At 33.8% G+C, this 13,459-nt stretch overlaps 1 protein-coding gene across 2 annotated transcripts in view; it reads right to left on the bottom strand.

Moving 5' to 3' along the window:
• The window catches only part of CNTN1 (contactin 1), a 343,680-nt gene that overhangs the window by 53,205 nt on the left and 277,016 nt on the right, over window positions 1–13,459 (bottom strand). For both annotated transcript variants that reach the window (XM_026502092.4, XM_044385537.3), the window contains 2 exons: window positions 11,603–11,752; window positions 2,617–2,687 (listed from right to left, as the gene is read on the bottom strand). In XM_026502092.4, the coding sequence (XP_026357877.1) occupies window positions 2,617–2,687; window positions 11,603–11,752 (221 nt within the window). The remainder of the gene's footprint in view (window positions 1–2,616; window positions 2,688–11,602; window positions 11,753–13,459) is intronic.

Here is a 13,459-nt window from a genome sequence, read left to right as displayed (position 1 = left end):
AAGAAAAAAATAATAATTTTAGTAATTTATTCTTGCTTGTGCATTGTGCATTTCTTTCTTTCTTTCTTTCTTTTTCTTTCTTTCTTTCTTTTTCTTTCTTTCTTTCTTTCTTTCTTTCTTTCTTTCTTTCTCTTCTTTCTTCCTTTCTTTCTTTCTTTCTTTCTTTCTTTCTTTCTTTCTTTCTTTCCTTCCTTCTTTCTTTTCTTTCTTTCTTTCTTTCTTTCTTTCTTTCTTTCTTTCTTTCTTTCTTTCTTTCTCCCCCTTAAGTAAAGTTACATTTTGGATAGGGGATAGTGGAATGAACAATTTCCACAGAATAAAAGTCATTATGAGTTTGGCAGATACTCCAGAAATAAATGTCTATTAGAAGTGCAAGTTGGATAAAGCTTACAGTTAAAATTTGTCTTTTGAAAATCAATTACAGATGTCATGAAAATATGTTGACATGAAAGTTATATTGTCATATTCCATGAAAACAAAATAATATAATATATAATATATAATATAATAATAATAATTAAAAATTAAAAGTAATAAAAATTATAAAATCTCAAGAAGTCTTACAAAAAGAAAATTACATGCAAAATAATTTTAAGTTTAAAAATGCATTACACAAATTTTATGGCTTTATATGTAGAAGACTAGAAAGACCACCCCAAAATGTCAAATTGGGTGATTTCTGGGTTGTGTGATCATGGGTAATTTTTGTTTACTTTATACTTTAATACTGGAGCTATCAATTAAAAACCTGTTGCTTTCTAACTTAAAAAATTATTTTTACAAAACAAAAAAATAGTACCCCTGCAGCAGAAATATTACCATAATAAATAGTATTTTTGACTCACTGATAATATGTTACTAATGTGTAAATAGAAAAGGACTAGTCCATCAGTTCAGTGTATTGGACAAAAACAATGCTGAAGAACATTCAGGTTCCTTTTGGATAAACATTTTCCAGTTGAATATCCAATTATTCTAGTACCTTCCATTGAAAAGTTTTTCTTTGCTCCTGATGTATTGCTTTGGTGCCTTTTTGCAAATTAATTGTTTATATGAGTGTGAGTCTATTTCTGGGCTCTCTATTTCATTGATATCTATCAGTCCTTATGCCAGTATCACACTGTCTTAATTGATGTAGCTTTAATAAATTCTGAATTCATGTAGTATAAATCTTGCAATTTTGTTTTTTTGTTTTTGTTTTAAGTTTTATTAGCAGCAAACCAATAAAATATAAAAGAACAATTGGCTTTAGACTTTTTTTTTTTAAAGATTTTATTTATTTATTCGACAGAGATAGAGACAGCCAGCGAGAGAGGGAACACAGGCAGGGGGAGTGGGAGAGGAAGAAGCAGGCTCATAGTGGAGGAGCCTGATGTGGGGCTCGATCCCAGAACGCCGGGATCACGCCCTGAGCCAAAGGCAGACGCTTAACCGCTGTGCCACCCAGGCACCCCTGGCTTTAGAATATTGACCAGGTATACTGCAACATTTTAAAATGTGCTTATTAGTTCTAATAGTTGCTTATAGGTTCTTTACAATTTTCTTCACTAACACACATTGTGTTCTTTATTTCATTTTCTTGCCCTATTTCACTGGCTAGGGCCTCCATTACAACATTAAGAGGGGATATCTTTGCTCTGTGTCCAAACTTAGAAGGAAAACATTTACCCTGTCACCACTGAGCATTTTTATTAACTGTGAGATTTTTCATAAATACCCTTTATTAGGTGTAGGAAATTTCCTTCTATTTCTAGTTTACTTAGAATTTTTTTAAATCATGAATAAGTTTTAATTATGAATGAGGATCTACTGAGAAGATTGTATGGTTTCATTCCTTTAGTGTGCCAACATAATGAATAATATTAATTGATTTGTGAATGTGAAACCATCTTTGCATTTCTGGGATAAACTACTTCATCATCATGTATCACTCTGTTAGTATTTTGCTGGATTTAATTTGCCAACATTTTGTTAAGTTTTACATTTATGGTTATAAAGGGCATTCCTTTGTAATTTTCTTTTAGAAAATAAAGTTCTAATTTTACTTAAATTAAAACACATTGTAAAAAATTTGTTTCACCAAAAATAACAGCAATAATTTTTATATTATTCCTATATAAACCACAAAATTCCTACTTTTCTCCAGGTAATTATAATAAATCAAGAAAAGGTGGTAGATATGGTAATGAAAAGAAAACAAATCGACAGCCAATATCCTTGGCCTCTAATTCTATCTTGACATGAATAAACGTGGTCAATGTACACTCACTAGAAAGCGTTTGACTCAGTTAAGATATAAATCAACAAATGAATGTAAATAACAACCATATGTGGAATAAGATTGGATTACTTTCCATTTAAACTTCAATTTCTCTTTGTACTCACTTGATGGAGAAAAAACCCTACATTGAAATCTCTGGTGAACTCACAGTTTCTTCTACTTGTTGATAATTTCCCTAATTGCCCATTAGAATTTTTCTTATTATATTTAAACAAAACAAAAACAGTTAACCCTGGGCAATGTCTTTTGTTTCCATTTATTTCAGGAAACAAAATGGATTTGAGATTAAGTGTCAGTAAAGCAGCCTCTACTATATGCAACTTATTGATACTTACCACCCATGTTATGGTCAGCTCTCTGTTGCTTCCACCCCCACCTCCGACATCTGAAGGAGCCACATTAGGTGCTGAAACAAACAAACAAACAAATGAAACAATGAAAAATGAGGTTATGTATTTATTTTCTGGTACTACAGTTATTCACTACAAAAACCATGAATTTTTTCTTTTACTAGGAGAGACAAGCTGCACACAGGATCCACACATTATAATAACAATGGCTCACAACAGCTGTAGTCTGTATATAATATGTTTTACTGCCAAGACAAATATTGATTCAGTGCCGTAGGAGAGTATGGATTTTCTTCAGCAAGGGGTAACAAAGCAAATTTGTCCTCCTCCCACACACATCCTTTCCCCCCCCCCCCCTGTCCTTTCATTTAATATGATTTTGAAAGATTAGATCCCCTTTGTTGGGAAAATATTTCACAGCTCTTACTTTTCAACCATATGACCTTCTAATAATTTACTGTTGTGGTGTTAGTTTTATGCTTTAATTTACAAATAACTGTTAAAGAGTGCCTCTTCACTAACATTGGATAATGTTACCTGAAAATATCTGGAAATATTAGAGATCTAATATCGTTGCTGGTACTCACTTCCAGTTCCTAAATCTCTTCTAGATTCTTGCCACATCAGGGACTCCAACTCTCCCATACTCTTATCTTCTTATACCATCCTTCAGTTTTCAGTCATTCTATTGGATTCTACTCTGCAGTCTCTCCATCTTTAAAAATTATCTGTAATATTGCCTTCCACTTACCCTCCATGTCATCACTTTCCTGTCACTGAACAGCAAAGAAGAACTGATATATGGCTATTTTCTGTACTTCACTCACTAACCACTTCTTAACAATCCATAATCTGTTTTCTACTTCTTTATATTACTGAAATCACTCTCTCAAAAATGACAAAATTGCTTCCAACTGCCAAGTCCAATGGCCTCTTCTTTGTTTTTGCTTTTTCCCCATTATTCTCTCTCCTTGAAAGTTCTTCAGGATAGTCACTATATCTTATCAGATTTGCATCCTGTATCTTATTGTATGCTGTGTCTTATTGGATTTGCATCTAACTGGAGTTGTACAGATAAAGCATAGTTTGTCTTGCACCGGAGGCAGTTAGAGATCAGCTACTCAGCTACATGAATGGTCTGTGTTTTTACATACAACTGTTGTGGCTCAGTCTGAGATATTCCCAGATCTGTTAACATTTTAAAGAACATATGAAAGATGAGTTATTCCTTGATTCCCCAGATCTTTCCCAATAGGAAATAGCCACACCTTCCTCAGAGTGCTCAAAGCAATGCATCCATTCCCTAAGCTGCAGATCCCAACAAATAATTGTGATTCAAGAATAAATACTTTACAACTTCCCCTATGTTAACCATGCAAATTCTTTGTTGAATAATGCACATTAATTGCACAGAAATAAACATGTATGGGTTTCTTTATGTCTATAAACCATATGATGATTTCCATTTCTGATTAAGAATTAATATGAATTTGAGAGATTTTACTTTACTATTCAACTGTCACCACATAAGTGTTAGAAATAAAAATTGAGTGCACAGAGGTGTTAAAAGATAATTGTACCACTTTAGATAAAATGCATATAGAAGGCTGGACATTAAAATAACTCTTGGAAACCCTTTAAACCCCATAATTCATATTCTGAAGTTAAAACTCTACATGCTACAAGAAACAAAGAACATGCTGTTTTATAATCAATGAATAAATCAAATTTTGTGTGTTTAACTCTAAGTATTGTGGTCACAGGCAAATAATTTCAAAAATAACTCTAGAATAATTTATTATACTGTAATTTGTTGAATCAAATACTGCTTTCATCAGGTGAAGTATTATTTGCCAAAACATTTCACTGTAATCCTTTTCACTATAATCAATATTAGCCTCTTTATTTAGAACAGAGCTAAAAATGGAATATGTTTATGTTAGATTGAATATTTTTTTTCCATTTCATAATGTTTATTTTAAGCTCTTTTAACATGCTTCAGTAAGTCAGTCGAGATTGACCTGCTCTTCAAAGATTATTCACTGAGCTCATAATGTTAATACAGTAATAAAGGTACTGTACTTCCTAATAGAATGTTTCGTACCTTGGGTTAATTATTGACTTAATATCCTCCATTTAGCTTTGAATGTTCAGTTGTAGCTTTAGCAGCTATGGGACATTTTTTTCATAGGTCGAATTGAAATATAACCTACATATCTGACAAGAATCTGAGCACCTAGGTGCTCTATGTTTGCATTCAGCCTTGTGTGATCAGGAAAACTTGGGCAAATCATGATTTCTTTCAGGGAAGTAAATCACTCTAAGCACAAGGCAGGCTTATTCAACTTTTGGATCCAAAGTAATTTAACAGTGAACTAAACTTCCTTTTAACTATAAATCATTTAAAAGATTTTAATAAAATACTTAGGAAAAATACAAAATTATTGAATTAATCATGAATAAACAATATATTATTTTACTGGGAAAGGTTAAACAGAGTGAGTTTTTTATATTTGCCCTTCTGCCATGAGTTCAGTCTAACAGTGATTCCCTAATGAGCTTTACAAGAGTGCTTCTGGGGGTGCCTGGGTGGCACAGCGGTTAAGCGTCTGCCTTCGGCTCAGGGCGTGATCCTGGTGTTATGGGATCGAGCACCACATCAGGCTCCTCTGCTGGGAGCCTGCTTCTTCCTCTCCCACTCCCCCTGCTTGTGTTCCCTCTCTCGCTGGCTGTCTCTATCTCTGTTGAATAAATAAATAAAATCTTAAAAAAAAAAAAAAAGAAGAAGAGTGCTTCTGTATTTCAATCACAGAACTAAAAATTATTTAAAAAGAAAATTAAGTCAATGCCATAATTATTCTTTGTTTATAAAAACAAAGACAATTTTACTTTTAGATTTGGAAGCTTAGATAATTTGCATATATATAAACACCTATTTGAGCTTTGGTGTTTTATTTAACAGTATAAAGATTGGTTTACAACAAATTCTAAACTGTGAAAATCATGGAATATATGAAGACAGGCCCCTGACCCAAAATAAACTGTTGACTACTTAGTTCTTATTAATTATTGCTTAACTTGTATAGCCATTTTTACAGAATAATGTTACCATGAATGTAACCTTTCACTTTAATTTGCATCAAAATTTCACTGTGATTTAAAACCAAATTTTTAAGAAGAGATTCAAATGGTTATAAACGGAATGCTCTAGATTCTAGAACACGAAAGGAATTAAAGTACACATTAATGTCCAACATCTGCTTTTATTCTACTTTTAAATATATACTCTTTCTGATTAGTTGTTGACAAAATCAAATTAACTGCATAATATTTGGATATTCAAATGAGAGTAGTTATTCGTAACGCTTATGATCTCCTGTTCTGCTGGTGGAGCAGATTGCTAACATTCCTCATGCATCTACCATGTTAAACTGATGTTCTTTCCATAGCAGGTAAAAACCATACAGGGTCCAAGATAGTTCACAAAAATACTCATGTCTTAGGGTCTTATCAAGCTGAAATTGTAGGTCTGTTTATTAATCTAGGCTTTGATCTTAAACAGGAATTTTATTTTATTTTATTTTAAATGTGTTCCTTTTTTTTTTTTTTAAAGATTTTATTTATTTATTCGACAGAGATAGAGACAGCCAGCGAGAGAGGGAACACAAGCAGGGGGAGTGGGAGAGGAAGAAGCAGGCTCCCAGGGGAGGAGCCTGATGTGGGGCTCGATCCCATAACGCCGGGATCACGCCCTGAGCCGAAGGCAGATGCTTAACCGCTGTACCACCCAGGCGCCCCTTAAACAGGAATTTTAAATGGTGGTACAGAGTAAATTTGTTAACTGCTCAACAGAATGATAGTCTACAAATAAGTCACCTGAGGAAACGCTGGATGGTCAGAAAAGAATGCTACAAACTGAAGTAATCATAATGCACAGTAAAATTATTATGAAAGACTCAAACCAATTATGCACTATTTGTCAGTCTCTCTCAGTGTATTAAAAATAAAAGAATTTAATGCACATGTGAACTTTGTTTTCAAACAAAACAAACTACAATTGATAATGGGTTCTTCTAAATCTATAATGTGCAAATATCACTGTGGCTTTGATCACTGCTTTTCTTTTCATCCTCCTCTATGAATATCCAACTGCCAGAACCACCATCTTACCCTTCCTGTTCCTCCCTTTTTCTTCTACAAATAACTTTGTAGCATGAAAGATAGCAACGTAAATAGAATCTTGATTCCAGGCCTGAAGATGCATTTTCTTTAATACAGCAACAAGTAAATATGCACAACCAGTTTTAATTCAATGTATTAAATATCCCCAATTTGTGAGAGTTTGCTGACTGAATGAAGACGCTGAGCTTAATAAAAGATGCATCTAGAACACAGAAATGATTTTTACATACTACACCTAACTGGATACTCAGATCAGCACTTTGAAATAAGTATACAGAGAAGTAGCATTATCCTCTTTTGACAGGGAAGGCAAATGAATTCCAAAAGAAGTGACTTAGCTCTAACCAGGTCACACTGCTGATGTGCAGAGAAGCTAAAGCTTAACACAGGCCTCCTCATGGCTGAAAAACCTATACTTCTTGCTACTTTTTAAAAAAGATTTATCTCTTTTATTACTAATGATAGCAACTAAATTTAACAGTACCTTGCTAGCTACAAATTATGCTCTTAGCACCATTTCTCATTTTATAAAATACAGCTAAAAATTAAAAATAAAACTAAATAAAAGAGCAGAACAGCTTCATTAGACATGAAATTAAAACTCTATACAAAGGATGAAAGTGCTGATTCTTGTACTATTTTTTTTTCTCTTTTCCTTCTTACATTGATCTGGCACAAATAAATGCCAAAGCTGTCAAAACAAACTCAGATGCACCATTTTAGGATATCGACTTACCAACTGCACCTGCAGATCCATTAGCTATGGGGGTATGTCTTATAATGGCACATTACTTTGAAGGATGCTTTTGTTATCTCTTTCTTACAGTCAAAATTAAACGGGTTACAATGAATTACAAACACATCTTCTAATTCTTCATTTGGGACCATCCATTTTATAATGCACTTGTCTGAATCCAAAGAATATATGCAACTGTGCAATGCGATCTTAACATTAAGTAATTGGACAGATAAGGGCATGTGCTGCATTAGATAATGTTGTGTCTTTCAATTAGCATAATGAGGTGCAGGGGCAACCTTTCCATCAAATGGGAACCAGCCTTTATCCCACATAACATATGCTGGCATCTCTTACAGAGTTGTTATAATGGTACATGACAAGACAAACATCCCCTTGTTTTAAAAAGTATTTTTTTTTGGTAAGAATGAGCAATGTAAATGTCCAATTTTATGCATATTAAATTTTTAAAAAGCAGGATGAAAAGAAAAACAACATTTAAAGAGATATTCTGTTGAATTTTATTGTAATTAAATATATAAAATTCTTTCTCTAAGCCGATTAGAAATTCCATGAAATTACGATTCTCTAGGCTTATTTAAAAAATGGAAATATAGTGCCAAATGAGGTGATCAATTACAGAGTAGACAATGTTTTCTTATTAGCATATTAAAGTTTAAAATGAGAATTAGCAGCATAATAAATAAATTTTATTCCGCAAATATTATGCACTAAAAGTACTAATTGCTTTCCTTACATGTTTTTTAATCACAAAAAATAATATCATAGAATAAATGATTTCCATTTAGAAATGAGAAAACCGAGGCTCAGAGAGGTTAAATAATCTGCCTCTAACCAAAGGTTTTAAATGATGGCACCAAAATTCTACTGAAATAGTGTTCCAGTGTCCTGGAACTTCAATAGTGCACACTGTCCTTTTAGTTAGTGGTTTAGGAACATAGCTTTTAGAATTAGAAAGCCCTGGATTTGAATCCCAGCTCTGCTTCACATTAGCTAGGTTGTAATCTTAACTTCCTTGTCTGTAAAATTAGGAATAATAATACCAGTTTCATGAAGTTATTGTGGGAGTTAAGTGGAGCAATGCAAATAGAAAGCTTAGCACCCTGTCTGATAATATATAGCAAGTGTTGAAATGCTGGTAGCCATAAAGTTGATTAATACAAGACCCTACAATTTTTCTTATGAAAGATTAACAAATGTGTTAGAAGTTACAGGAGTTATTTTTTCACAATAGAAAGGAATGAATCATCTCATTTTATCACTAGAGGGCTGTACCTGGCATTGGGACCAAGACTGTTATCACTTTGTAGGTCTGTTTGTTGGTTTTGGCTTTGAAGGCTTTCAAAGGAAGTTATATTCTAAGCACACTACAGAATTAATTCACTTACAAAATACCATTTGAGCAAATACAATGTAAAAGGCAACGCTTAAAAAAGGTGATACCAAAAATTTGTTGGTTGAAAGAAACAATCCTGCCAACATTTTAGGTTTGATACCTAAAACAAGTTTTTCCCAGCATTTCTAAGGGTAAGAAGACCCTGAGTTTGAAAAGTCTTCAGAGTTACATACAAATTGTTGGTGATAAGTATGTCAAAAAACATGTATCTTCTAAATATGATAGTAAATACAAATTATATTCAGAGACTGAGATTCAAAAATCAGATTGAATCTTTCTCTTAGACACTTTTTGTTGTTATTCCTAAAAACATGTTTAATAATTTCTACTTTGAGTTTAAAAAAAAAAAAGATCTTGAAATATTTCTTTCCAGATGATCAAGCTAGGTATACTGAATCAGTCACTTTCTGAGATTAAATAATTAAGATATTGTTGGTATCTGAATTCCTGAGGAGGAGAGGGGAAGGTTACATCTATCATCAATGCCAGAGAAAGTATCCTCCCTCCCCTATGAAGAATTTTGTACTTCAAAAAATGTGTTCAGATTAAGTCTTAGTTCTATATCATGTTAGTTGAGAGATCACAGAAAGCTAATCAAGCTTAATGAGATTTAAAAAAGACCTATAGGGCACCTGGGTGGCTCAGGTGGTTAAGTGTCTGCTTTCTGCTCAGGTCGTGATCCCAGGGTCCTGGGATAGAGTCCCACATGCAGCTCTGCGAGGAGCCTGCTTCTCCCTCTGCCTCTCTCTCTGGCTCTCATGAATAAATGAATAAGATCTTTAAAAAAATAAAAAAGGTCTATATTTGAAATAAGAATGCTATAGTTTTTTAACCAAAATAAGTTTACTTAGGCATAAACATAATCATTAAATTTTATTTTTGCAACTTCATTTTGACAATGAATACTTGTTAAATCAAATCAAGTGCAAGATCTCTCAGCATGAAATTATGTGGTTAAAACCACCAGTCAGATCATGCCCATGTTCCTTTTTATTTTTGTCTTTCAAGAAACGGCAACTATGTTCAGTTCATCATACAGAAGCTTCTATTAAAAACATCAGTGACTCTAGAGACTAATATTAAAAACCAAACCCAAGAATCCTGGCTATCTTGTATCTGTGTTCTATAAAGCTTCAACTTATATTACCTCCCTATCCTAATGAGATTCCTGTGAGGTAGAGAAAAGGAAGACTTGTGTTCATTTCAAGGGTAGATATACCAAAACAGAACAAAAAAAAAAAATAGTATTTAGCTATATCTAGTTTCATAGTTAAGGATGAAATCTAAACTTTTACTAGAGCATGAATAAGGTTTTAATAAACAGGCATTTTTAGAGTCCTGCTTGAGACACCAGCTATAAGAGAGAAAACTCAATATATGAGAAGTGTCAAACAGATCTGGATTTGAACTGAGCCTTGCAGGAGTTACATTTACAACACTATTTACTGTCTCTGAGTCTACTACCCATTAATGAGCATTGAACTGTATTACCTACCTTCAAATATTATTATAAGAATCAACTGAACTATGTGTGAAAATACGCAGTGCGGATCAGTACTTCAGTGTTTATTTTCTTCCTTTATTACAGAATCGTCATTTGTATCTGGTAAATAACGTAGTAAACTACACGGAACTTTAAGAGAGCTTATTGATGGCAGTCCTGTGAATAACCTGGCTTTAAAAACTAAGACATTAGAGTTCGTCATTCTATTTAAATGTTAGTCCAAGAAATTGAAAAAGCCAGAAATGTGGATTAGCGATATTAAGATATCATAGCAGAATTTTAACAGCAGTCTGTCACCCTTTTAAAATCTTTTCTCCCAAATAAAGCACTGAACTTTGGCAAGGCATAATAAAAATAAACTCAGAGAGCCTACAAAACATTTTCATTTTCATAGACAGGGAATAATAATAAAAAGAGCTATTATTAGAATCAGAACAATATTTTTGCCTGGTAATGCAGGGGAAAAGAAAAATAGAGCTGAGTACTTCTCCTACGAAAGACTATTTAAATGGACTTGGTATTTAGCATAAAAATGTGAGTCTAAGTTGGAAGAACATCCAAGGCTGAGCTGTGATGAAAGAGCAAATATAGTCACACCTCATATTACAAGAACACATTACAGCTATTTCGGAGAGGCTAGGACTCCCCAAGTGGAGAGGTCTGAGAAGTGCTCATCCCATTCTCTCTACCCCCTCCCCACCATACCCTCCCTGACCATACCTCACAGCCACTCAGCTATAAATGTCTTTGAGTGACATGCAAAAATGTGAACCTTCTGAATCACAGGATCTGCTTAATTAAGAGTCTGCCTGGTTAAGATTCAGAATTTACATGAAAGTTTATATACGAAATACCAACTTCATTTTAGGGGTCCCTAGTGGAAGATGGAGTGATTTCTATTTACCTCTTTCCTTAATTATGTAAAAATATTCTTAAACTTCATATTTCCTCTTTTTAATTTTTGACTGTCTTGACACAGAATACACACACCTGTGCAATACACACATATACACCTTTTTTAGATGAATCACTTACCTCAGAGCATTATTTATTTTGAAATACATTCAACTATATATTAAAGTGGCACTCTATTTATAAACCTTTTAAATTTTAAAAAGTTTCTTCAACATACCGGCACCATCTGTTTTAATTTTGTTTGATGGTATACTGGGCTCTCCTATACCCAATGTATTGGTTGCTACCACACGAAATTCATACTCCATCCATGGGATTAAATCCACTGCTCTTGCTGCCTCCATATTTCCTTCAATGATTGGGGGATCTAAACAAAATGAATATTAAACAGAGAATATTAGTTGGACAACATCAATTTTATGATCCTCCATTTTTATTTTACTGTTCTGAGAAAATGGCACAAATTCCATTGAGTTGAAATAAAAATACAAACTAGGAATGACAAAATGTTAAATTCAAGGGACTAAGCAGAGAGACCATAAATAAATAATAAACTAGAAAAAGTGATATGTGTATGAATCATCTACTTTATAAGCCTAAGGTCAGAGGAGTGAAATTCTGTACTTCTATCAAGGTCCCAGGTCATGCTTTTGCTGCTAATCCCTGGGCTCCACCTGGAATAGCAAGAAACAGTATTCTAAAAGTAGAATCTAGAAAGATTTCCTGAGGCAAGAGTACAATTGGGGCAGTAAAAATTTTATGGACTGCCACTGATGTTGCATATGGGTAGTGAATGATTTATTACTAGTGCACCTATATGTTTATACCCTTTTTTAGTTGGTTTTGTACATTTTTACCCAAATTATTTGGGGGCATTGATAATAAATGTTATGATAGTTTATTAAGATTTATTAAGTGCTTCTCAGAATTCATGCTTCTAAGTAATAAAAAGATTATAAATTATGGGTAGGATATGATCCAAGATTGCCTAATGCATTGAGATATGATAAAACATACAACAAAGGCAGAACTATCCAGTATTTTAAGCTCTCTTAAAATATTTCCACATGTGTTTTTAATAACTAACCTACACACACATATGCATGTAAATACTTGTGCATCACTTATTTGGAAAATTTGTTCCTTCAGGCTTGTCTATGCCTCATCATCTTATTATTTAGGGAATTTTTATCTGTCAATGCAGACCGTGAATATATAGCTTTTCAAGATGCTGTACCCATCTCCATAATAAATACTAAGGGTCCCCGTGTCCAGTTTCTGCCTTTGGACAAATACCTCTGTGGATCACACCATGCCATGCCTCACCCTACCATAATTTTAACTCTCCTGGACACTAATTTTGCCATCTATTCTCTTATTTTATTATGAACTTGTTCTCTACATTTGACATATATTTTTGACTTTTTGATTAAAAGTTAGGCTTTGCCTTCTCATGTTTTGATTCCGCCTCTTTATTTCTTATATCTTCCACCCTTCCCTCGCACCAAATCAGAATTTGCCTTACTTCATATACCGAGGGACTTCTTTCAGGTAGTTGGAGGAAGGAAGGTGAAATTTTAGTTTGTAAAGGGCTCTTCAGAAAGAAAAGGAAAAAACACAGCTGGATGTTGTGGCACTAGGTAGGGTGACCCCTCTTCTCTTCTAGAGACCTTCAAATAATGTTGAGCCTCCTATGAGATGAGAGGCTTTTATAGTAGTGGGTTGGATTGTGCCTATCAAAAAGTTTGATCTATGCCCAAATTACTAGAACCTGTGAATGTAACTTATTGGGAAAATAGTCTTTGTATAACCTTTCAAGTTTAAGGCTGGAATTATGTTAAAGATCTTGGGTTAAGATCATGCTGGATTATCTAGGTGGGCCCTAAATCCAGTGACAAGTGTCCTTATAAGAGAAACATAGAGGACGGGTGCCTGGGTGGTGCAGTTGTTGAGCGTCTGCCTTCGGCTCAGGGCGTGATCCTGGTGCTCTGGGATTGAGCCCCACATCAGGCTCCTCCGCTAGGAGCCCACTTCTTCCTCTCCCACTCCCCCTGCTTGTGTTCCCTCTCTCTCT

Source organism: Ursus arctos, unplaced genomic scaffold, assembly GCF_023065955.2.
Source record: "Ursus arctos isolate Adak ecotype North America unplaced genomic scaffold, UrsArc2.0 scaffold_26, whole genome shotgun sequence".
NCBI classification, from domain to species: Eukaryota; Metazoa; Chordata; class Mammalia; order Carnivora; family Ursidae; genus Ursus; species Ursus arctos.
Note: the sequence above shows the minus strand (reverse complement) of the source record. Positions and strands in the feature narration are given on the sequence as shown.